This window comes from Aethalodelphis obliquidens, unplaced genomic scaffold (genome assembly GCF_003676395.1).
Source record: "Aethalodelphis obliquidens isolate GAN/ISIS:26980383/991018 unplaced genomic scaffold, ASM367639v1 scaffold12, whole genome shotgun sequence".
In the NCBI taxonomy this organism is placed as follows: domain Eukaryota; kingdom Metazoa; phylum Chordata; class Mammalia; order Artiodactyla; family Delphinidae; genus Aethalodelphis; species Aethalodelphis obliquidens.
Genome location: NW_020837956.1, coordinates 18,009,821 through 18,036,125, shown reverse-complemented (window position 1 = coordinate 18,036,125; position 26,305 = coordinate 18,009,821). Strand labels below are relative to the sequence as shown.

The following is a 26,305-nucleotide window of genomic DNA, read 5'->3' as shown; positions in this document are numbered from 1 at the left end:
TTGTCAATGTAGGTTGAGAATGGTTATTTCAGAAGGAAGGAATGATTTGAGCAGTGTTTATATGCTCATATGAGAGGGGATAAGTTGGGTGATGAAATTTGCATAAAGCAGGACTGAGAACTCATTTAAAAAGTTGTTATTGATAACAGATCATGGAAAGGCTTCTTAAGAACTTCAGATTTTATTCCAAATAGTAATTAAAATTTATTAAAATATGTTAAGTGAAGTAGTGATATGATGAGAATCTTTTTAAAGAATTCTTCAGTGACTCTGGTAGCAATATTTAGATTAAAGAGAAAAGAATGGGGCTTCCCTGGTGGTGCAGTGGTTGAGAGTCTGCCTGCCAATGCAGGGGACACGGGTTCGTGCCCCGGTCTGGGAAGATCCCACGTGCCGCAGAGGGGCTGGGCCCGTACCGCAAAAAAAAAGAGAACAGAATGAAGAAAATATTATAACAATATACTATATGATAATCTATTTCATAATATAATAATAATAGAGAATAATAATAGAAAGCTATGGTGATTATTTCCATTGGGCTGGCAGTTGTGTTAATAGAAGAAACAAAGAAAAATCATAGGGTAGCCTAGCAAGTACATTTTCATTTGGTTTACCTCTAATTCTTCAATTACCATTACATTTGATAATTAGTATTTTTTAATCTTACTTTAAACTCATGTGGTTTTGATTAGAGGTGATATCTTTCACATGCCATTTAGAAAGTATACACTTTTAAACCCTGTACAACAAAGTATATATAATCCAATAAAATTATATGAATTTATTCGTGAATCCTATAACTGAAGCTGTTGAATATTCATTGCATGGACTTTTTCTTTTGTATTTTCATATTGATGGAATTCTTCAAAAATGTTGACATAATTTTAAATATTTTTGTAATAATTGTTATTAAATTACAGTGTCTATATACTAAATAAGTCCTGCTTGTTTGGTTTCATATATAAATTGTATATACTTATTTTAATAGATCGGGAATTTCTAATTGCTTCATCTGATTTTTTTAAGTATCTAGAGGGATAAGAACTACAGTATTTTAGGACTCTATTATGAGATAGTAGGTGTAACACTAAAAAGGAAAAAGAATTGTCTTTAGGTCATTTCAAACTATTTCTAGTGAATATACAATGAATGTTTATTAAAAAGCATAATTCTGACATACCTTTTTACAGTAGTCTCATCTCCCATTCATTTAGGAGTGGGTGTTTGTTTGTTTTGTTTTTTTACATTTAAGGCTCCTCCCTAGCTAGAACATAGCACAAAACTTTATTGCAAACAAAACAATTCAAAATTGTTACACTCTTGCATTCATGGTTGAAACTACTTCCAAGGCAAGCAGTTACTTTCATACTCTTGTAAGAAACTTTTAATGCTTCTTTTTTAGTTGTTAGTTTTTGCTTAAATTCTAGATTATAATAATTTTGACAGTCTGTAACTTTTATCATATGAGTATATTTCAGCTTTCTTTTGGAGTTTATGTATCTGATGTCTTCTTACTGAGCTTTTCTAGACACTTTAATATTAAAGATTAAGATATCACTATTTCTGATATTATTTTGTGGTTGCTTTCTAATAAGTATAATGAAATAATTTTATATTACATTGCCATTATAAATTTGTGAGCTTGTGTGTTGTTCCTTATTGTGTTTTTAAATATTTTTAATTTTGAGTTCTCTTCTCCTTTTAATCTAGGTCATATCCTGCAATCTCCATCAGCCAATGTGCTCCCAACCCTTCCTTTCCATGTCCTTCGTAGCTTGTTTAGCACTACACCTTTGACGACTGACGATGGTGTGCTTCTGCGGAGGATGGCATTGGAAATTGGAGCACTACACCTCATACTTGTTTGTCTCTCTGCTCTGAGCCACCATGCCCCACGAGTTCCAAACTCTAGCCTCAGTCAAACAGAGGTAGGTTCAGTTGTTGTTGTTTTTTTAAAGAAGGTGTCATTTTATTTATATCTATTTTTGGCTGTGTTGGGTCTTCGTTGCTGCGTGTTGGCTTTCTTTAGTTGAGGGGAGCGGGAGCTACTCTTCCCTTTGGCGCATGGGCTTCTCATCGCGGTGTCTACTCTTGTTGTGGAGCACAGGCTCTAGGTGCGTGGGCTTCAGTAGCTGTGGCACGTAGGCTCAGTAGTTGTGGCTCACGGGCTCTAGAGCACAGGCTCAGTAGTTGTGGCACACAGGCTTAGTTGCTCCACCGCATGTGGGATCTTCCCGGACCAGGGACTGAACCTGTGTCCCCTGCATTGGCAGGTGGTTTCTTAACTACTGCGCCACCAATAAAGTCCCAAATGAGCTTTTTAAAGATGTCTTTTAGAATAGTATCAAAAATAGAAAATGTCGGACTTCCTTTGGGGGTCCAGTGGTTAAGACTCTGTGCTTCCAATCCCTAGTCGGGGAACTATATCCCACATGCTTTGGGTGGCACGGCCAAAAGAAAAAGAAAATATCTATAAATAAATCTGAAAAAGATGTGTAAGACATCTCATAAAATATATAAAACTTTTTAGAAAGACAATTATTAATTAGACTTTAATAAACTGAAGCATCTGTCCATGTTTACCTCTCACAGAGTAGAAAATACGGCATTTCATTAACATTTTATTTTTTTTGACCGTGGCAAAAATTAAAAAGAAGGAATACAGTGAACAATAGCTCAACGGAAAAAATATCAAGGCATCACCTAACAGAGACTGTTTCAGGAAATGACACCAAATAAGACGGAAGAAGATAAATTATTAGGAAAAATAGTCCTTGTTCAACCCTTAATTTAGGAAAATAATTTCAGTGATTCTGATATTAGCCAGTCTCCAAGCAAATCTGTCTTTAACTGGAAATCTGACAAACTTTGAATAAAATCTTCAAATATATATGGTTTTGTGATTTAATCTTAGTTTGATACTTCAAAAACACTTCAAGATAACAAAGGAGTAATCACTCTTAAGAGTTTTTATGACAAAAACTTCAATGTATTCAAAGTTTAATTTAGTTCTAAAATTAAATAAGCATGCTTTATATAAACTGACAGGTGATTATTAGATTTCTTAGCTTCTTTAGCAATGGCAAAATGGGTGAGCCAGTCTACATTACTCAGTTGAAGTTTCCTTTAATTGAAAACATATGACACCATTATAGATTCATCCTAAAAGATTTGGCTCATATCCCTATTCCTTTCACTGTTTTCTCTGTTTAATTTTGAGTTATTGACTCTTTAGGCCCTAAAATGCTTTGACCTATCTATTCCTGGGAAACATTGTTAAAGTTTCATTTATCCTTTTTAAAAAATAATTAATTAATTTTTATTTTTGTCTGTGTTGGGTCTTTGTTACTGCGGGCAGGCTTTCTCTAGTTGCAAGGAGTGGGGACTACTCTTTGTTGCGGTGCGTGGGCTTCTCATTGCGGTGGCTTCTCTTGTTGTGGAGCACGGGCTCTAGGCGCGTGGGCTTCAGTAGTTGTGGCCCACGGGCTTAGTTGCTCCACGGCATGTGGGATCTTCCTGGACCAGGGCTCAAACCCATGTCCCCTGCATTGGCAGGTGGATTCTTAACCACTGCGCCACCAGGGAAGTCCCCATTTATCTATTCTTAAATATAAGCATTTGTTCCCCATTTTTCCCTTCCCCTAACCCTTGACAGCTATACTTTGCATTCTGTCTCTGTTTATTTACCTACTCTGGATATTTCATATAAATGGAATCATACAACATGTTACCTTTGTGTCTGTCTTCTTTGACTTAGCATAACGTTTTTGAGTTTCATCCAGGTAACATGTATCAGAACTTCGTTATTCCTTATGGCTGAATAATATTCCATTGTATGTATAAACCACAGTTTGTATATCCATTCAGCCATTGGTGGGCTTTTGGGCTGACCCTTTGGCTATTGTGAATGGTCTTGCTATGAACATAAGAGTAACGTATTTGTTTGAGTATCAGTTTTTATGTCTTTGGATGTATACCTAGGAGTGGAATTGCTGGGTCACATTGTCTTTCTTTGTCTAATTTTTTTAAGGAGTGCCAAACTGTTCTCCATAGCAGCTAAACTATTTAAATTTCTACTGATAAATTTTTGATGATAAATGAAACCAAATAGTAATACATTTTAATTTTTTGTTATAAGCCACCAGTATCAAGCTCTCACAACCCTACATCAACAGAGGAACAGCAGCTCTATTGGGCCAAAGGGACTGGCTTTGGAACAGGCTCTACGGCTTCTGGATGGGATGTGGAACAAGCCTTAACTAAACAGAGGCTGGAAGAGGAACATGTTACCTGTCTCCTGCAGGTATATTTGCAAAGTTGATATTGTCAGTGATAATAGTTAAATTTTTTGTTGTTGTATTGATTTTTAACTATTGTTGACTATCCATCTCATCCTAAGCTACTTTTATACAGCCCATTGTACTCCTTGCTCTCAGTACATTTAAGATACTGGACAGAGATTTCTCTTCCCTACTTGTAACTCTAAATTCTTCCCTCTTAGCTTCTTCACTGAGAGGAAAGTGACAAAGATGAAATTATCAAATAACTGGACTGTGCCATGTCTACTTTCTTCTGGTCAACTTCTCATCTAAAGTGCTATATCTGGACTCTTTAAAAAAATCTATTTTTTATATCTTTGTTTCTCACATTGTTCTATAAGTTTTCTAGAACTGGGCAAGATGAACTAGCTTATAAAGTCTTCAGTACCACAGAAATGAGAAGAGTACGTTCTTAAAGATTAGCTTTTGTTCCTGGATCAACTAATTGACTAAAATTAGTTGTCCATTTTTTTTTTTAGAGCATTGGTGAAGTCTTTGAACATAATTTTTGCAGTTCTAGGATGATAAGCTTATTCTTGTATAAAATTCTAAGATTCCATCACCCTCAAACTATAAACTGAATCTATTCAATGAAATAAATAATCTCAGAGTTCCTACTAAGCTTTTAAGTTCATGTTCTTAGGTGGATTGCTTCTGTATGTCTGGTCATACAGTACGTCATCATGGAAAGCATACCCTCTTTTGAAAATCTAAAGAAAAAACGTCATTTTTAAAACATGTAGTATGAGGCATTGATTGAGTTGAAAATACATTCTCTTGGTATTCAGATTGACTAACATAAAATATGGGCTTTTAAACTACAAAGATAGAACGCAGTTTAAATCCAACAATTTTTATTTTTAGGTTCTTGCAAGTTATATAAATCCTGCAAGTGGTGCTGTAAATGGAGAAGCTCAGTCATCTCACGAGAGTAGAGGACAGAACAGTAATGCCCTTCCATCTGTTCTTCTAGAGCTTCTCAGTCAGTCCTGCCTCATCCCAGCCATGTCATCTTATCTACGAAATGACTCAGGTAAATCACACTGTAACTAGTCCTTTGAAATATCTTAGTGGATGATTACTTTTGTTTACTTATTTTATCATTATCAGTTTAAATAATAAGGTTCAATTGGAATATTTGAAATTATCCTTCACTGATATATATAGGTGTGAGTTTGATGGATTTATTTCTTAAAATTATTTGAGAAACAGTTAGTTGTTTTAGGGGGCCCCTAATTTGTTACTATGTAGTCATCTATAACATAAATAAAAGTTTTCATTATCCCTTTGTTTTCAACTGTGAAAATACATTTTTTTCTTTTAATAACCTGTAACTGAAAATGATAGGGCAAAGGCTAGCAGTTTCATGACAATATTCTGATCTGAATACGATTAATTGAATTTCTATGTGTTTTTAATGTTTTTCTCAAATATTAGAATTTCAGACAGTAGTTATTTGAAGAAAGGCAGATAGATGAATTATTCAAGTCCATAGATACTTGACAATGGGTATTAGTTTTTACAAATTCAGTAATAAAAGTACCATAGTTACTTACTTTGTCAATATACAATTGATTATTGATTGAAACTAGTTCATTATTTTCTTGGTTGTGGAATTATCTTCCAAGAAATGTATTCTTTTCCTAAATAAGAATAGAAAGTTTATGTTTTATTTAGACACTCAGTGACATACAAGTATTGCCAAGAAAAACAAACAGTTAACATTTCCTTTTAGCCAGGACCTTTAATTTTATTTATTCATTTTAAAATTTAAAATATTTGCTCTGCTTCTTATCTCTGCTTTTATTCATATTCTTACTCAAGAAAATAAACACTTACACATTTAATTATATTATTAAGGAAGAATAGGTAAGGAAAGCAATGGAAATGAATCTTGAAGTAGTTTATTTTGATTTGTGGTAGCAGTTCAAATGCAATTGGATGGATGGAAAATGTACTCGTATTTGAAAAGGGATTACTGCCCATATTCTCCACTTTGAAAAGTTTATTGTGATTCCAAACACACCATTTCCCAGCCTACCTCAAACTTTTTCATAAAAATATTGAGGTGTTATGTAATTGATTTTTTTTCTTAGATTGACCTGTTTGATCCATCAGACTTGTCTTTTTGAAAAAATAGATGTCAAATGCACAATATATTTTTTGATTAAGTAAAATATTTGGAGCTGTAAACTTAAGTATTTCAGATCAGTGCCACAATTTAACATTAAATCGTTTAGAAAAATTGAACAGAGTAAGATAAGGTTTCTCTTTACTTCCTTCCACATTGTTAAAATATTATTAATCCTTTTACTTTCAAACTGTATGACCTCTCAGAAATTTTTAATTTTGTCTTGTTCGGAAATTCAGTCCTTGTGTAACACTGAGCTTTTATCTTTATGGTTCAGAATCAAAAAGGAAATCTGGTATTACTTACTTTTACTGTTTAAAATAGTCTATTCAAGTAGGTGCACTTTCTGTTAAGTGTGTATTTTAATAAATAAGCCTTGATTCTGGTAAACATATGGAATTGCAGAGACTTAAGATAGTCTATCTTGGAACTACTTTAGAAATTTAACGTTTGCCTTTCCTTTGTGATTATTTTCCCAGAGTAAAGACATTTCTTTGCCCAAGGTTGAGATTTATATGCTTGAATCTGGTACTTTGTCCAGTGGTATAATTTTAATTTTAATTGATAGTGGTATAATTTTAATTGATAGTGGTATAATTTTAATTGATAGATTTATATTTGAACCACATTTATATTTGAACCACATTTTGTAACCACATTACAAAAATTATTTTGAAATAAGATTTTAAGTTACGGTAAATTAATATAAAATAATTAACTTAGTTAAGATAAGTAGGTCAGATAATTGGCAGAACACCTCTTAAATGATGTTTTCATTTATCAGAAAATTTTTTGGAACTTGGGATATATTCAATCCATAGTTTTTAAGGAACAAGGTATATTATTTAAGTATGCCCATTTAGAATATTCTAAATATGAGTTATAGATGTATTTCAAGAAAATGTAACTTAATATATTAGTAAATATCAATTTTGGTTAAAACGCTAATTTTTAAAGTGACATTTTAAAATCTGAACAAATTATCTAGTCAGTCTTCTCAGAACTTAGTAAAATTCTTATTTTATAAAATTAGTCTTAAGTCCATTTTCCAGTTTTGTCATTGGTCTGTAGAATATTATTTTTGGCCATTTGAGGGGTTGGGATAAGGTAGAGCATCCAATACAGAATCTGTTACTTCATGTAATTGTCATATCTTTGTTCTCCTTTAATCCAGAAAAGTTCCCAACTTTTTTTTGTCTTTCATGATATTGACATTTATACAGAATACAGACTATTTTATAGCATATCCAGCAAGTTGGTTTTTAAGTGTGAGAGCAGTGCTAATAATTTCGTGTGAGATGTTATATTCAATGGCTTGCTTACGTTGCTAGCAGATGATATGCAAAAACACAAGCCGAATGTAATAAGCTCTTTGGAGAGCTGTAGTAAAATATAGTTAACCTTTGGGAGATTGGTTCCAGGACCCTCCACCAAAACCAAAATCCACAGGAGCACAAGTCACTTATATCAAATGGCATAGTGTTTGCATATAAGCTCTGCACATCCTCCCGTATGCTCTAAATCAACTCTAGATTACTTATAATACCTAACACAATGTAAATGTTACATAAATAGTTGTTACGCTGTATTGTTTAAGGAATAATGACAAGAAAAAAGTCTACAGGTTCAGTACAGAGACACTCATCATAGACCTAACTACATAGTACACACCAGCAACAACAACATATTTTCTTCCTTTCAGCACATACAGACTGCTTTCATTTAATGAAAGAGAAATACATAGAATGTTTAAAATATAAGTACATATAGAAAATATAGTTATAAATAGAGAAAATATAAATTTTTTCTTTTTATCACACACACTGTGTTAACACTCACCAAAACCCTGGTTCTTCTCTTTTGTTAACGGTCATGTGATGATGATGATGATTGCTGTCTTATGCCTATGGTGAGGCGACAGATGTGTAGCATGTAGGTAAGCAGTGAGACATCAGGCTAACTTGAACCTACTGACAGGACATCTGTGTTGGAAGAACCAGCTTCTAATTGCAGATGTTGATACTTTGGAGGAGGTCCAATAATAATGATGTCTTGATGTGTGGAGGTTGTGAGCTGAGGGTCTTGAAGTATTGAAGATGAAGGCTTCACAATTGCAGGTGCTTTAGTTAGAAACATTGTTGTAAGCTGTTTCTTCTTTTCTTTGCATCATCAAACAAATCTTGCAGTGGTTGTACTTATGTTGTTATCCCTCGGGTGACACGGAGGTTTCATTCCATTGGAGGATGTACTCAGGATCATATCCTTTAACAATTCCACCTTTTGAAAAACTGCTGCAAATTTTTCAAGTGTCCAGATTGATAGCCCTGCCTCTTCTAGATCTTCTGCTGCATCATCATCATCATCATCATCATCATCATCATCATCATCTGTTAAGGATTTCAGTAGATCTTTGAGTTCCTTGTTGGGAAAGGTTTCTCTGTGTTCTTCTGTGTGTTCCTTGTTGTCCTCACATCATATCAGTGAAGTCTTCTCCACCAACTTCACTTGTAACATTCAAGATATTCCTGACTTCTGCATCAATAATGGGTAATCACTGACTACCCCACTCCATAATGGCTTCCAACATGCGTTAACGGTCTTGGGCTTTAGGGCATCTGCAGCCTCTGCAATAAGGACAGTTTCATCTATAGTTGTGAAGCTCTTCCATAAATCCACGATGCTGAAGTCAAGGTTAGTATCAAGGGCAGCAGGGATCCTCCTGAAGGTGAAGTGGGTGTAAGTCACCTCAATAATGCACTTGATGATCCATTGGTCAAGTGGCTGTGGTAGTGAGATAGTGTTAAGAGGCAGAAACATCACTTCCATGTTCTTGTTGGCAAAGCAGAGACATTGGGGATGGCTGGGAGCATTGTGAGGAGGACCTTATTGGCAGCCCCTTCTCTTTGAGGTATTTCTTCACTTCAGGAATGAAGCACTGGTGGAACCATCTCAACAAGATGGCTGTCACTCAGGCTTTCTTGTTGCATTGCCAACACACGGGCAGGCAATTTTTGTTTTCAAGGGCCTGGGGATTGTTTGCTTCATAGATGAGGCCTAGCTTGATCATGTGACCTGCTGTGTTGCCACACAGCACCAGTAAAGCTATCTTTCCAGGCCTAGAGCCCCCGCGGCCTGCTTGGTACTGTTATGGATGTAGGTATGATTGGACATCTTATTCCCGAATAAGCCTGTTTCATCACAGTTGAAGACTTTCTCTAGAAGATAGCCTTTCTCTTCTGTGAGTTTCTTGAGCTCTTCTGGGAATGCCGATTCTCCTGTGCTCTTTAAGTTCTTAAGACTGTAGCACTTTCCGTAGCTAGCCAACCATCCTTTACTAGCCTTGAACTTCCTCTCCTCAGCTCTCCTCAACCCCCTCACAGTAGTGCTCATAGAGGCCAAGTGCTTTTTCACACATTGTTTTGCCTTCAACGGGGATATGCTTCTGTGACATGTCCTCTAGTCACAAACTTGATGCTTTCTCAGTCTTGCAGGCACTTTATCATGAACCAGAGAAACCATTTTTGCCATTGTAAGGACAGCACTAACACTTCCACAAATTTTGACTTCTTTCTGTTTTATTTTATGAACGTTCAGTTTATTCTTATCAGCCTTACCAGTCCACTTTGGCAGGCGACATGCCACTTTTTAAATGATCTAAGATTTTAATTTTCTCGTCAAGAGATAGCACTTTATGTTCCCTCTTAGCCTTTGAGGTGTTGCTTTGACCACTTAATTGCTTTTTAGGAGCCTTTTTTTTTTCATAGAAACAAAGGGTGCACACAGCACAAGTAGTGAATGAGTGAGACTTGAGGCGAACAATGCTCATTAAGGTAACTCTGTGTATAAAACAGTGAATTTGAAGCCACAGCTTCAAGGTAGGTAACTGAAACAAATAAGTGATTTATATGTTTGTATTAGCCTATTTTTATCTCTAGTATCATTTTTAAAAGGAATGATAAAAATCTTAAAAGGAAGAAAGTAGTTATTTTCATGAGATTTCTTAGGTAGATAGGAGAATATTCATATGAAGGATGTGCTCATTTTAATTTCTCTCTCCCAACATTCTGAGTTCCATTTGTCACAGCCATGTTATTTTGAAAGCTGCGTTGTGAACGAGGATCATTTTTCCTCAGGCTGCTGTCAGTTACATACACGCTATTGAGTAAGTCTTCAGTTACCCCACTGGCCACTAGATGGCGATCTCATTTCATTGCTAGAAATACTTTGTAAAACTGTATGAATGTGAGAATTAGCAGGTAAAATGTTACTTTAGAGTCTCTCACCCTTATTCTCATTCCCGTTTTGGAAAATGACTTGTTCCTGTCTTCAGAAAACAGCACCACTGAGCACATTAAATTACTTGCCATTAATATAGTAGAGCATGCTGGAAACTCTTTATCAAAGTGTTATAAAATCTCTACCTTTTTAGTGTGTGTTTCATAGTGTCAGATTAGGAAAGAGCAAATGAAATCCAGAGAAATTTATTCAGTTGCCCACATTTTACTGTTTAGCTGTGATGTGGCCATTACTAAGCTCACATATTTTCAAATTTAAAAAAGATATAAATGGATTTTTTCACTATGGAAGAGAGAAATGAATACATGTGATATGTTAAAGGAAGGAATAAAGGAGAACAAGCACAAAACTTTTTTTTTTATTGAGAACATTATAAAGTATCTACTAATTTGGCTTGGTTGTCTTAGCTAAGTGATAGTATATACTAGTATTAAAATTTCCTCTTTTTCATAATATTGGTATGGTAGTTCTGTAACTAGCTATAATGGGACAAAAGCCATTATTGCAAACTTTCTTATACCACCTGATTTTCCTCAGGAAAATGGATTTTGGGTTAAAATCCAATATATCTTTGGAATATATCTTAGGTTATATTCCTCAAAAATTCAGTATTTACGTTTAATTTTATGAGAGAATAAAGTTAATTTTGTTGTTATGGCAAATGTCTTAAATATGACCACATTCTTTAAATCCAAAAGTTATTACTAAAAAGATCCTTCAGAGTAAACGTACAGTTGGAACCGTTGCTATCTTTTCAGGCCTCAGGGCAGCAAATTCAGGAGGGCCTGTTGTTTGTAGAGGGCTTACAAATTATATTAGTACTGTTACATGAAAATATAGTGGTTTATCAGTAGAAAATATATTACTTTATCATTTACGAAAATAGTTATTTTGCTTGTTTTGTTGATACACATTGCCTGAGAAACAAATAAGTAGAAATTATTGAGCTGTCATAACACATAGTTCTTAACATCATATCCTTATTTATGGTTTTCTTGATAAAGTTCATTTGAAACTTTTGAGTTATATTGTATTTTATTGCCATTTCTTTACACTGTTTTAATAATGAGTCTGTCAGAAATGGGTGAAGATTTTACAAGATTCTTCTGCTAAGTAAAGTTGCAGGTCACTTGGTTTTTAATTCCAAACTGTGTTATAATATGGCCCCAGTTTTCTTAAAAATTATCTGAGTAGTACAAATAAAATCTGAAACACTTGCCTGCATTTAATGTATTTTATTTCTGCATATGAGTCAAAAACAAGATCCTGTCTGCTGTTTCATTCTTGGTAAAAGAGTACAGAGTACCAAAATTTTGAGCATGTTAGTGGCCACTCAGAGTATCAGGCACACATAAGTTTCTTTTATCTAGAATTTTCCTGTTTGTCAAAGGTATTCTATTTTGAAATGTCTTTGGTATGGAATACATTACTCTGTCTCTTAAATGATTATGTTGCATAAATTTTATAAGGGAGAGAGAGGTTGCTTAAATTAAAATTTATCTGGTCTCCAGTTGATTTGATTTGTATAGATTTGTAAGGGTAAAATACCTGGAACCTTTTAAAGATACCTTCCTTGTTTACCCAAAGTAGAGTGGTCCTTCTCTTCCTGTTAGTTGCCAGTGTATCTATTGTTTATATTTTCACTTCTCACATTGTAGTCTGTTTATAGTACACACCTTCTTAATAAAATTCCACCTAACCAACCTGCCAAATGAACTATAACTCTTCATTTCTTCTATAAACAACTTGACTTGTGCCACATATATATATATAATTTCCCATTAATTAAAGTGTAAGCCTATTAAGAGTTATATTTGTTTCCAAATTTATTTATGCCAGTTATATTGCCATTACATAGTCAAATATTACACATACTAGATGCTTATATGATAAATTAGTGAAATACTTTATGTGTGGCTGTGCAGTGTGGCTTATGGGATCTTAGTTCCCTGACCAGGGATTGAACCTGCGCCGTGGCAGTGAAAGCGCCGAGCCCTAACCACTGGACCAGCAGGGAATTCCCAGTAGAATACTTTTTAAAAGCATAAAAAAGGAATTGACTAAAACAATCATTGAATTAGGCTTACATGAGAAACTGTAAAAGATTATGTGTGTGTGTGTGTGTGTGTGTGTGTGTGTGTGTGTGTGTGTGTGTATCACGCCCCCAGTATAATATCCTTCTTGCTGAGTAGAGCAAGTTGGCCTTGACTTGTGTAAAAAACATTCATACTTTGATATTCTGCCAAAAATCTTTGACCTCTTGATAGGGTTTCCGTTTATTTCATTATTTTGCCCTAGTGGCTGACTTAACTGCCAACTTCAGCCAAAGTTTAACATATTCTAGGGTTGACATGAATCCCCAAAACAGTTTGTTGGCTAAGGCTTGATTGAAAAGTATAAATTCAAGAAATTAAACAATGGAAAAATTGAAATATTGTGTATGAATCCTTACATACAGAAGTTATTTTTATCAAAGTATTTGTGTAAGACTCATTCATGTTTTCCTTACAGCACTTGTATGTGATAGAGTTATTACTAATTACATATTAAATTTATGGCTCTGCAGTAAAACAACTTCGAACTAACATTTTATTAATGTACAAATATTCTTGATGATATATGCTCACTTAAGATATCCTTTCAGTAATCTCATTTGCAAAGATCTTTATTGCAGAGCCATGTTTTGTTTTTAAATGTATAGTATCAAGGAAGAGATTTTGGTTTATTCGTTGAGTTACATTTTAGTGAGAATTTAAGATCCTAGATGAAAAAATTCTCTCTTACTTTACTGTACCCAGGCTGTTTATTTCAGCCTTTTTTAAAAAAACTGTATGTTGTTCAAGTATAATTTCTACAACTATTGATCTGCTAGGGAAGAAAATAGTTTAGCGTTAGGAAGGTTTATAAGTGTAAAAGTCAAATTATTGGATTGGTACTTTGAAAAATGGAGCTGCCTTTTGAATAAGGTAGTTTACCAGACAGAATATATTTGTTACATGATTATCTTTTAAGATATGCATACTAACCACGCTAGTTGTAGGGATGTTGATTGCATATAGTTATGGATTAAATTTTAGTATTCAGTTACTTGAAAGGATTTTTAATTTACAGAGAAATAATTTAAGGATCTCTGATTGCTTTATTTCCATGTGATATTTCCGTGAAATGTAGGATGACTTTATATTTCAAGTTAGGCAAAGTAGAATGAATAAATTCTTTAATTGAAAATAAATATTTGAGCAATTTATTATTTAATTTTCACATTAGTTTTTGAGTCCACTCAAATGAACATTCCATAAACAAGTATTACTTTATTAGATTGAGTTGAGGTTTTTATACTTTAGGTGGGCCTCTCGTTTTATATTACTGAAATTGATCAGAGAAATAAAGTCAACACATGCTGAAGAACATCAGAAAAAAACAAGATGCTTTTTCTATGTAGTATTTATTTTCTATGCAATCTTATAGTTACAAATGCGTAACTACCAAAAAATTATTATAAAGCATGCATTTCTTTTGAGATATTAAGTATAAATCCAGAGGAAGACAATGCTTTTGAGAATATTCAGCATTTATTGATACTGAATAAAACTTTATTTTTCTGTAGATTTTATTAGTTTTCTTTCCCATGCTGAAAAAATTTTCCTTTCCTATATTAGGTAATTATTAGAGGCTTAAAATAAACATAAATTTAAAAGCAATTGGAATGAAAATGATACACATTCAATATGTACTTTTAGAAAAAAATCCATTGCATGGTTGCTTTTGTGTCTTATTTCTATTACTGGATCTTGTGTGTTTTCTGGCATACAGAAATAAATCTTTATTATCCACATATTCACTGCAGTGCCTAGAGTAAGGCACTTACCCTGGTTACTGCCCTTAGAGCCAGGCACTTGCCCTGGAATGTTTGTCATAATCTTCTGGAAATATTCTTTTAAAGGTTATTCTTAGAAATCATTTTTGTTAGAGCTGGCTTTTGTCCTGAATGCAACCCCATGAAAGAGACTATCAGCTTGTGATATAGATATACACAATAACTACTACCAAGAAGTTAAGTACTATCCCAATAATGCCTAACATGGTCAAGACAGATTCTTCATTTTCTTCTTTCTCTTCTTGCTTCTTTACATCTTCTGTTGTAGTGATGACAGGAGTACCCATTTTCCCCAAAAATCTCTTGGTCTAGAGAAGAAGAAAGTTGACTGTGAAACAAATCCTTAGGAAAGGTATCTTTGAACTATACAGAGAAATAGGAAATAAATTTATTGTACTTGCTTTTGTTGCATTATTTTTCAGCCTGCAGTTCTGATTTACTCTGTTGAAGGTGGTGGAACATGATAGAAAATAGAGGCATTTTAGTAGAACTTCAAATAATCTATTATCATTTTAACAGTTGGATAGAATAGTAGAAAATATAATGAAAAGGCACACAGATACTGTCATTTATATATTCTGGGTGTATATTTAGTAGCTATAAATACATTTTTTAAGTCTTTTATGTATATTTAACTAAGCTGATGTATTTAATGTGAATTACAGTTTATACCTAACATGTATAATCACCATATTTTAGCCTAAAATAATGAAGTTACTAAATGTCTGAGTTTATTTTTTTGAAGTATAGTTGATGTATGATATTATATAAATTACAGGTATACAAAATAGTGATTCACAATTTTTAAAGCTTATACTCCATTTATAGTTTTTATAAAATATTTTCTATAAATGTCCAAGTTCCAAAATAATTAAAAGAGAAGTGTTCCTTACCCTACATTGCATCAGGAATAAAGTATTCCCAATTATCCTGCTTTAGTCCACAGTAGTGATGGATGGACCTTTTCTCTTTGTGGAGAACTTCTGTTTACGTTCAGAGAAAAGAAAGTGCACAAAAAACCTGGACAAACTTCTTTATTGAACATGGCAAATGTTTTCAGTTGTCCAGAAGGGGTGTGTCTTTTCCATTAGTAATCCGTGGTGAATTTCACTGTAACTGTTTGGTAAGAATTGATGAGCTTCTGCCAGTAGTCAGCCAAGCAGTAAATGTTTTACATTTTTTCTTAGAATTATTTTTAGCTTTTATCCATGCTGGATCATGTGTTTCATGGAAAAAATGACTAATCTTTTTGATTATTTCTTATAAATTTCCTATCAACCTTTAAACTATTCTGTTTTTTTCCAACCATTTGAATATCCTTTTCCCCATTGAAATGTTGTTTCAAATACAGAAGATGAGAATTTTATTCTTTTACCTAGTACTAGTAACTACTTTCAAATTAGAAAATTTCTCTTACTGAAATAATTATATAGTAGTGTCACACACCTGCATCTGTAGTTGTTGATGATACTTCCAAGGTAGTTTTCAAGCATTGCATAATTCAGCAAACAGGTTCATCTGAGGATCCAAAGGATAGTGTCTTTATTTGGTTGGTGGTAAGCAGTAACATTGAACATGCACTTGGCATTTGCTGAGTGAAGAAGTTGCTGCAAGCCACCCTTGCAGACATGGAGTTGCGTAACAGTGTCATGCCCCTGCTCTTCTTTGTCAGGCTGGTCACATTTAATCCTGTATTAATGATGAAGTGTGCTGTGTGGAAAACCACCTAAAGTTTTCTGATGAAGTTCTGCATGGCCAAACATAGGATTAAGGAATTCAGGATTGAAACACTTGGTGTATTTTGTACTCGTTTGTATTTCATTAAGAGTTTGTTACGTTTACGGACTCCTCTTGTTCGCTGACCACCCATACATGTTAGTTTAAAAGTGCATATCTTAAAAAAGTGAGCAAAAATTAGCTCTCCCTTAGTTTTCCAGATTCCCTTCTGCAGGGATATTCAGATATAAGTCTTTAAAAGAAAAACACGAGTAATGTAAAATCAGATATGAATAATCATTTTCCAGTTTCCTGGCATAAGCATAGATTGCCGGATGCATTAATATCTGGGTGGAATTTGACATTAAAATGAGCACACTTGTTTATGTAACTGACTGTTGTCAAGAAAAATGCAAATATACAAAACCTTCCTATTTTAAGTTTAAAATGTGTGTCATAAGAAATGGCATAGTACTGAAATTTATTTAAAGTTCTTTGTAAATCAGACCCATAATTTTGTCTTGCCCTGTTTTTACTATTTTCAATCTCATTGTCCACTGCCTATTACCTTGCCTCCACAGCTTTTGCTTGCATCCCTCCTTGATATGAAGAGAGTATCTTCTCTTTCCATAATTTAAGATTCCCAGTTGGAATCCTCTTACTGCTAACTTAATTGAATAAGATAAACAACAATAGCATAAAAAGAAGTATCATGTTTCATTTATTTTAGAAGAGCTGTCTTATTTTCTCTACGCCCATTTATTTCCAGATTTTAAAGTGTTTTAAAAATTATCAACCCTTCATGTTTGTCAGATTCTTTTCCCCCTCTCTTCAGTATTGAGTATCAGCATGGTAGGCTGTCCTCGGCTTTATTCGTATAATGGAGAGGTAGCTTCTCATTTTGTGGTTTTTCTTGTTGTTCTTGATAACTTCATAACCATTTAATTGCTTTTGAAAAATCAACCTGTCTTGGATTACCTGTATTCTTATGCAATTTTAGGTAAAGTACTATAATTTTAGGTAGTTAATTTTTTAAAATTAATAGACTAATTTTAAAAAATCAGTAGACTACTGGTTTAAAGGCAGCTTTGGGTTTACAGAAAATTGAGCAGATAGTACATATCACCACCCCCTTCCACTCATAGTGTCCTGTTACATCTTGTATTAGTGTGGTACATGGTACAATTGATAAACAAATAGTGACATGACATATTATTTTTAACTAAAGTCAGTAATTTACATTAGGGTTCACTCTTTGTGTTATACCATTCTATGGGTTTTGACAAATGCCTGGTGTTGTGCATTTCACCATTACAGTATTGTACAGAATAGTTTCACTGCCCTGAGAAATTTCCTGTGCTCTATTCATCCCACCCTCTCTCTCTCCACAGTGAAACCTCTGGTGACCACTGATATTTTTCCTGGCTCCATAGTTTTTCCTTTTCCAGAATGTCATATATTTGGAATCATAACAGTGTATAACCTTTTCAGATTGGCTTCTTTTACTAAGCAATATACATTTAAGTTCCCTCCATGTCTTTTCTTGGTTTGGTAGCTCATTTCCTTTTATTGCAGAATAATATTCCACTGTATTGATATATAACAGTTTGTTTATCCAGTCACCTTTTGAAGAACATCTCGATTGCTTCCAGTTTGGGGCAGTTATGAATAAAGCTGCTATAAACCGTCATGTACAGATTCTTGTTACTGTTTTTGTTCCATTGATCTATTAGTTCTTTCGCCAGTGCTACATTATCTTGATTATTGTAGCTTTATAGTAAGCTTCGAAGTCTGGTCATATCAGTCCTCTGACTTTGTTCTTCTTCTTCATTATTGTGTTGGCTCTTCTGGGTATTCTGCCTTTCCATATAAAGTTTAGAATCATTTGGTCAGTATCCACAAAATAACTAGCTCGGGCTTTTATTGGGATGATTTTTGTTCTCTGTTCTTTTTTCATTGTATGCCGCATGGAAGGGGATTGGGGAAAATAAAACACTGTGTGCAATACTTTGATAAATAAGTTTATAAAGCAGTACCAATGGAAATCTTTGGATAACTGGCTACATTTATAGTAATGGAAATTCTAATGTTTCAAATACTTAAATAGAGAAATGGAAGCCATTCAAAACGTGAGTGAAAGACAGAAAGTTTTTCCAAGACTTCATTCTTTTGCTGGTCTCAAGTTGGAAGAGGCTATATGAGTATGCATTTACATCTATGTTTGCATATATTTGAAAATCAAAACATCATATTGGGGGAAATGTTTGGAAAGCTTATTGTGTTCTTTGTCTCATATACAAAGTAATATTATTAAGCAATTGAAGAAAATAAACATCCCAGAAGAAAAAGGAGCAAATGGTATGTGAATAAGTACTTAAAAAAATTAATAACAGCTTTATTGAAAGATAATTCACTTACCATACAATTTGTCCACTTAAAGGGCACATTCACTGATTTTTGGCATGTTCACAGTTATGTGCAACTGTTATGACAATCAAATTTAGAACATTTTTGTCAATTTAAAAAGAAACCAGAGGTGGCTTCCCTGATGGCACAGTGGTTAAGATTCTGCCTGCCAGTGCAGGGGGCATGGCTTCGAGCCCTGGTCCAGGAAGATCCCACATGCCGCGGAGCAGCTAAGCCCGTGCGCCACAACTACTGAGCCTGTGCTCTAGGGCCCACGAGTCACAACTACTGAGCCTGTGTGCCACGACTACTGAAGCCCACGCACCTAGAGCCCATGCCCTGCAACAAGAGGAACCACCACAGTAAGAAGCCCGCACACCACAACGAAGAGTAGCCCCCGCTCGCCGTAACTAGAGAAAGCCCATGCACAGCAACGAAGACCCAATGCAGCCATAAAAAGAGAGAGAGAGAGAGGAAGGAAGAGAGGGAGGGAGGGAGGGAGGAAGGAAAGAAAAGAAGAAAAAAAAAGAAAACGAAATGAAACCAGGGCTTCCCTGGTGGCACAGTGGTTACTGCCAATGCAGGGAACGTGGGTTCGAGCCCTGGTCTGGGAAAATCCCACGTGCCGTGGAGCAGCTAAGCCTGTGCGCCACAACTACTGAAGCCCATGCGACTAGAGCCCGTGCTCCACAAGAGAAGCCACTGCAGTGAGAAGCCTGCGCACCTCAACGAAGAGTAGCCCCTGCTCGCCGCAACTAGAGAAAGCCCGTGCACGGTAACGAAGACCCAGCACAGCCAAAATAAATAAATTAAATTAATTAATTAAAAAAAACCCCACCATATACACCTTAGCTATCATCCCTCTTTCTCCTTACCACCCCTCCAGCCTTAAGCAACCACTAATCTACTGTCTCTCTATGTATAGAGAGTTGCCCACTGTGAACATTTCATATAAATCAGATCATGTAATATGTAGTCTTTTGTTTAAATTTTTAATCTCAGTACAGTGTTGTCAAGGTCCATTGATATTGTTTCATGTATCAGTACTCGATTTCCTTTTTATGACTGGATAATATTTCACGGTACGGATATCTACTGCATTTTGCTTATTCATCATTTGATAGACATTTGAGTTGTTTATACCTTTTGGCTATTGTGAATAACAGTGAACATGAGTGTACAAATATCTGTTTTCCTTCCTCCTTTCATTTACTTTGTCTGTATACCTAGGAGTGGAAATGCTGGTTCACATGGTAATAAGTTATTCCTTGACTTTTATTTTATTTATTTATTTATTTATTTCCCGGTACGTGGGCCTCTCACTGTTGTGGCCTCTCCCGTTTGGGGCACAGGCTCCAGACACGCAGGCTCAGCGGCCATGGCTCACGGGCCCAGCCGCTCCGCGGCATGTGGGATCTTCCCGGACCGGGGCACAAACCCGTGTCCGCTGTATCGGCAGGTGGACTCTCAACCACTGTGCCAACCAGGGAAGCCCCTCCTTGACTTTTAAATTACAGCCATCTTAGTGTATGTGAGATGGCAGGTATCTCATTGTGGTTTTGATTTGCATTTCCCTGATGACTAATGATGATGTGTTTGCTGGTCATTTGTGTATCTTTTTTGGAGAATTATCTATTCAGATCCCCAGTACCATAAGTGGGGTCTGGGGAAAAGGAAGCATCTGCCTCTTAGCTCTACTTATCTGAAACTTAGCCACAGCAGCAAGTAGCTGGTGGTAGGATGAGAAATGCTGACATCTTCCCATCCTGGGGAGATAAGGGAGCTCAGGTTCTACCAGTCTGTGGTGAGTTTGCTTTCTTGCTGAGAGCAGGAAGAGAGTAGGATCTTGGTTCAAATACTTTAGGTTCTTGTTTTTCTTACTGAGTTTTAGTAGACTTTCTCAAATGAATGTTTTCTCAGTTTGTTGTGTGCTCTTTGGACTATTTCTAGGGCCTTGAGTGGTGATGTTTTTTAAAAAATTTGTATCTGTTTCATGGCGGAGCAGGTTCACTGAACTCTTCATGCTGTCAAGCTGGTGCGAAAAAAAAATTAGGTTTCAAAAGCCTAATAAAATTTTTAACCTCTCATTAATTGTTCTATATCCTTATAGTGGGATATTTTGCATCCATTAATTCCTTGAAAGTAAAAATTCAACACATACCTAAATGTACTATATCATGTGCCTTTTACCTGTAACATTAATCAGCTTTATTAAATTACACATTTTTTTCTTTATCCAAATATTATATTCTTCACTTGTTTTAAAATTCAAAAGTTTTAAGATGGTATCTAATAAATGGTTGTCTTCCTGCACCTGTCCTCTAGCCGACCAATTTAGCTCCCTAGAGATAATCAATAGTACTAATTTCTTATATTTTTTAATAGAGATCCTGTGTGTGTGTGTATATATGTATATATAAAAAACAAGTAAATATGAATACATATTCTTTTTCCTTACCTTTTACGTTGTTGTTATATTTACTGAAATGGCACTATACCATACAACCCCATTTCTTTCTTTCTTTCTTTCTTTTTTTTTTTTTCCCCCCCCACACCCATGAGGCTTGTAGGGTCTTAGTTCCCCAATCAAGAGATTGAACACGGGCCCCTGGCAGTGAAAGCACCATGTCCTAACCACTGGACCGCCCGGGAATTCCCCATACAACCCCATTTCTATTCCTTGTTCCTCCTGTTCCCACCTTAGGTATTTTGGAATTTGTTCCAATGCAGCATAAGGCACATCTTCATTTTTATGACTGCGTAATTGATATTTAGTAATCGAAACAGCTCCATCTAATGAACATAAATGGGTTATTTTGCTGTTATAAACAATGTTGCAGTGACTAATTTTGGTGACCTTGATAATTTTATCTGTAGGATTAGTTTTCAGAATTAACTAGAATTGATGATTCAAAGGGTATGCCAATTTGTTGTTTTGACAGATTGTAACTTGTGCTCCATAGACATTATACCAGTAATGTTGAGTGGCTATTTCCCCACACCTTTCTTTTTTTAAAAAATATTTATTTTATTTATTTATTTATTTTGGCTGCACCGGGTCTTAGTTGTGGCACGCGGAGTCTTCATTTTGGCATGCGGGATCTTTAATTGCAGCATGAGGGTTCTTAGTTGCAGCATGCATGTGGGCTCTGGTTCCCCAACCAGGGATCGAACCTGGGCTCCTTGCATCGGGAGCACGGAGTCTTACCAGCGAAGTCCCCCCGCACCCCATGCCTTTCTAGGAGTTTGATACCAACTTCCTTCCTTTCTTTTGTCTATCTATACATGTAAGCATATATAAATTTTATACATACACACATTATTTTTTCTGCACCAATTGTGAGACATATGTTGCAGATATGATAGCTCTGTTACCCCTAAGTATTTCACTGTTTATTTCCTAAAACACAAAGGTAGCCTACTACATAACCACATTACAGTAACCAAAATCAGAAAAAAAGCATTGATAGAATACACCTATCTAATCATCCAATCCACAGATACCATACATATTTCACCTGTTGTCCCAATTATGTCCTCTATAGCAAAGAAAAAAATTGCTTTTTGTCCAAAATTTAATCTAGAATCATTTAGTAACCTTTTCCACCTTCTTCAGTTTGTAACATTCCCCCAACTTTGTCTTTAATGACCATGACAATTTAATAAAATTTTTTATTATGTAAAAGTTCAAAATATGTAAAACTAGTGAATGTAGCATAATGAACCCCTTTGAGTTCCATCACCAGCTTCATCAGATAAACATATGGCCATACTTTTCAGTTACATGCTCACTAACCCATTTTTTCCAAACACATACATATATACACATAATAGGTTATTTTAAAGCAAATTTAAGACATGGTTTTATGCAGGCTATAAGTATTAAGCAATGCCTAAAAGCACGAAGGAGAAAGTAAAAATAAATTTTAACCTAAGTTACCTCATGGACCACCATCCAGAAATAGTAATCAGTAACATTATATCTAGCATGTATAGCTAGAAGTATGAACAGACAGATTGGTAATAGAAGATGAGAGTATGAAAATATTTGGAACTTACACAGATTAGCTATTTCTACCAGAATTGGAGAGAAGAGTAAAAGGCTGGTGTTGGGACATCAGCGATTATATACCCAAGCTCTTGTAACTTTTATGTGGGCTAGAATGAATAGAAATTCTACATGGAAGTATTTTTGTCAGTCATAGGTATTCAGCTAAACAATTAGGCTTTGCATGATTTGCAAAGTATTTTTGTTTTGTTTTTACCTAGAGGATTTCTACTCTCAGAGATTTTATTAGTCAAAGTATCATTGTCAATTTGTTTGTTTCTTGTTCCTTTGTCCTACTAGATAGTTTCAAAAAAGGCAAGCATTTGACCAGTTAATATTTATAAAGTTTACTTAACTCTTAAGATGCATTAATTGCAGAATTTATAATCTTATGGCAAATAAAATTCAGCTGTAATTATTTTGACTCTCTAGGTCGTTTGCATTTCCATATATATGAGTCATCTTGTCAGTTTCTACCCCCCAACTAAAAGCCCATTGGAAATTTGATTGGAATTGCATTCAATCTGTACATGAATTTGGAGAGAATTAACTTATTAACAATATTGGGTCTTCTATGAGCATTGTATATCTAGTTGTTTAAATTTCCTTCAATGAGCCTCAGCAGTGTTTTTATACTTCTGAAATTGTCAAATTTATCCCAATTTCATTTTTTATGCTATTGTAAATTATACTTTTTTAAAAATTTTATTTTCTTGTTACTAGTATATAAGAATACAGTTGATTTTTATTTATTCACCTGATATGCTACTACCTTGTACAACTCAGTAGTTGTGCTACATTCCTTAGGATTTCTGTATAGAAAGATAATCATGCCATGAACATTAAAGACAGACAATTTTATTTCTTCTTTCCAATTTCTATGAGTTTTGTTTATTTCTTTAAAAGATTTTTTTTTTTTTCTTATTGTACTGTTTAGATCTTGCAGAAGTTGTCAGTTTGGGGGAAAGGTGTTCAGTCTTTTCACCATTAAATATGGTGGTTGATGTAGGGTTTTTTATAGATTCCCTTTATCAGCTTGAGGCAGTTTTCTTCTGTTTCTGGTTTGGTTAGAGTTTTATCATCAATGGATTTTGAATTTCATTAAATACTTTGTTTAGATCTGGTAAGATGATCATATGGCTTTTCTTATTTTGTCTGTTAATATGGTGAATTACATTGATTTTTCAAATGTAAAGTCGACTTTGCAATCCTGGAATAAAAGCCACTTGGTTGTGATTTATTTTACTTTTTTGTTTCTGTGTTCATGAGGGATACTCATCTGTAGTTTCTTTTTTCTTTTCTTCCTTTTTTTTGTTGGTAATGTCTTTGTCTTATTTTGGTATCTGGGTAATTTTGTCCTCATAAAATGAGTTGTTACCACTTCCTCTGTTTTCTGAAGTACACCACATACAATTAATAGTATGTGTTTTTTAGGGAATTCCCTGGCGGTCCAGTGGTTAGGACTAGGTGCTTTCACAGCTGGCTTAGTGCGGGGGGGGGGGGGGGGGGGGGGGGGTGGGGGGGGGGGGGGTGTCAATCCCTGGTCATGGAGCGAAAATCCCGCAAGTCACGTGGTGTGGCCAAAAAAAAAAAAGTATGTGTTTTTTAAGTGTTTGATAACATTTACCTGTGAAGCCATATGGAGCTTTTTAATGAAAAGGATTTTAAGTAAGAATTCAATTTTTTTTAACTGACGGGGGCTATTGAGATTTGCTATTTATTTTTAAAGAACTGATTTGGGGGAATTCCCTGGCGGTCCAGTGGTTAGGACTCTGTGCTTTAACTGCCGAGGGCTCGGGTTCAATCCCTGGTCAGGAAACTAAAATCCCACAAGCCGCACTGCATGGCAATCAATCAATCAATAAGTAAGTGGGTTTTTTTTAATGTTTAAAAAAAAAAAAGAACCGATTTGGCATTGTTGGTTTTCTCTGTTGCTTATCTGCTTTCCAAGGTGACAGCATAGGAGTGGTTGCCTGAAGCTGTCCAGAGGAGGATGATTAACTACAAAGGTGTTTGGGATGATAAAAGTATTACGTATCTTCATTTTGGCAGTGATTACACAGGAGTGTATATTGTCAGATATCATTGAATATGTACTTAAAATTAGTGCATTTTATTGACTGTAAGTTGTGCCTCAATAAGTTGATTTTGAAAGTTATAAATAATTCATCGGGAAATGATTTTGTGATTTTGCTTGGATTACTTAGAGTTTTGATTTTTTTTTAAATAACAAGTGCCACTTAAAGTTTCTAGAGAATTAAATTATATTAAGAGGGAAATTTATTATTTTACCATTTGAATGTTGTAGCTAAATTTGAGACTGTGCTGTAAGGTATGTTGAAAATATTTAAGATTATGAACTATACCGATTAAAGCTTAAAGGCACCTAGCACTTTTTAGTGTGCTTTAAGGAACCTGTTAGGAGGAATTTCAGGCCATATTAAATTTTTTCCCATGCCTGGAACACTTTTTTTTCCTCTCTGTTGGTAAATCATGTTAGTGTTTTTTTCTGAAACTGTGACTATTGAGTGCCGTTATATTTCAGTAGTTAAGTGTCTGGACTTCAGAACTGGACGACCTGTGTGTGCATCCTGCTTGCTCCACTTCACTGATTATACAGTCTTGAGCAAGTTCTTCATGCAAGTTCTTTCCTATGTCAAATCATTTCTTATATTCTTTGGATCGAATAGTTTATTTATATCTCAGAACATTTTAGATTTAATTCTCCAAGTTTATTGTCTTATAATAAGAACACAATATTGCCTCATTTTCAATCGCATGGATTGTTATCCTGGCAAAGTGTCTGTTATTAAACCCCTAAGACAGTTTTTGTGTATACATAATAACCCTCTGTCACTTTAATGTTTAGAATTACTTAACGTGATGTGATTTAGCAGGTAATTTATATTACTGCTTTTCTAATGTAAGAGTATATGTTATTTACTATATTATAAAAAAACATGCTGGGCTTCCCTGGTTGGGCAGTGGTTGAGAGTCCACCTGCCGATGCAGGGGACACGGATTCGTGCCCTGGTCTGGGAGGATCCCACATGCCATGGAGCGGCTGGGCCCATGAGCCATGGCCGCTGAGCCTGCGCGTCCAGAGCCTGTGCTCCGCAACGGGAGAGGCCACAACAGTGAGAGGCCCGCGTACTGCAAAAAAAAAAAAAAAAAACCAAAAAACACAACTATGCTTTCTTATAGTTGGCTTTATTTTTCTGGGAATAGAATGTTGAACAGTGAAGTGTGGATTAGTTGGAGGTAATATTGTAATACAGAGCATAAATTACATTCATAGAACTCCATTCAAAAGAATGTAAGGAGAAACAGCAAATTCTGAGGAAAGTATTATAACTATACATTATTTAATAACATTGGGAAATAATCTTCTACCTCTTAATGAACACGCTATCTAAAACACTAAGTATTTTTCTTTTTTATAGAGGTCAGATTAATTTTTAGGATTAATTAATGTTGTTTGTTGCTTTTTATAACTGGGATAAGATCATAGC

The 26,305-nt window shown here is 34.9% G+C and overlaps 1 protein-coding gene across 1 annotated transcript in view; it reads left to right on the top strand.

Annotated features, from left to right (window-relative positions):
- Nucleotides 1-26,305, top strand: part of BIRC6 (baculoviral IAP repeat containing 6) — a 236,563-nt gene that overhangs the window by 168,279 nt on the left and 41,979 nt on the right. Inside the window, 3 exon segments of the mRNA XM_027113430.1 lie at nucleotides 1,711-1,928; nucleotides 4,139-4,303; nucleotides 5,184-5,352. Coding sequence (XP_026969231.1) covers nucleotides 1,711-1,928; nucleotides 4,139-4,303; nucleotides 5,184-5,352 — 552 coding nt within the window.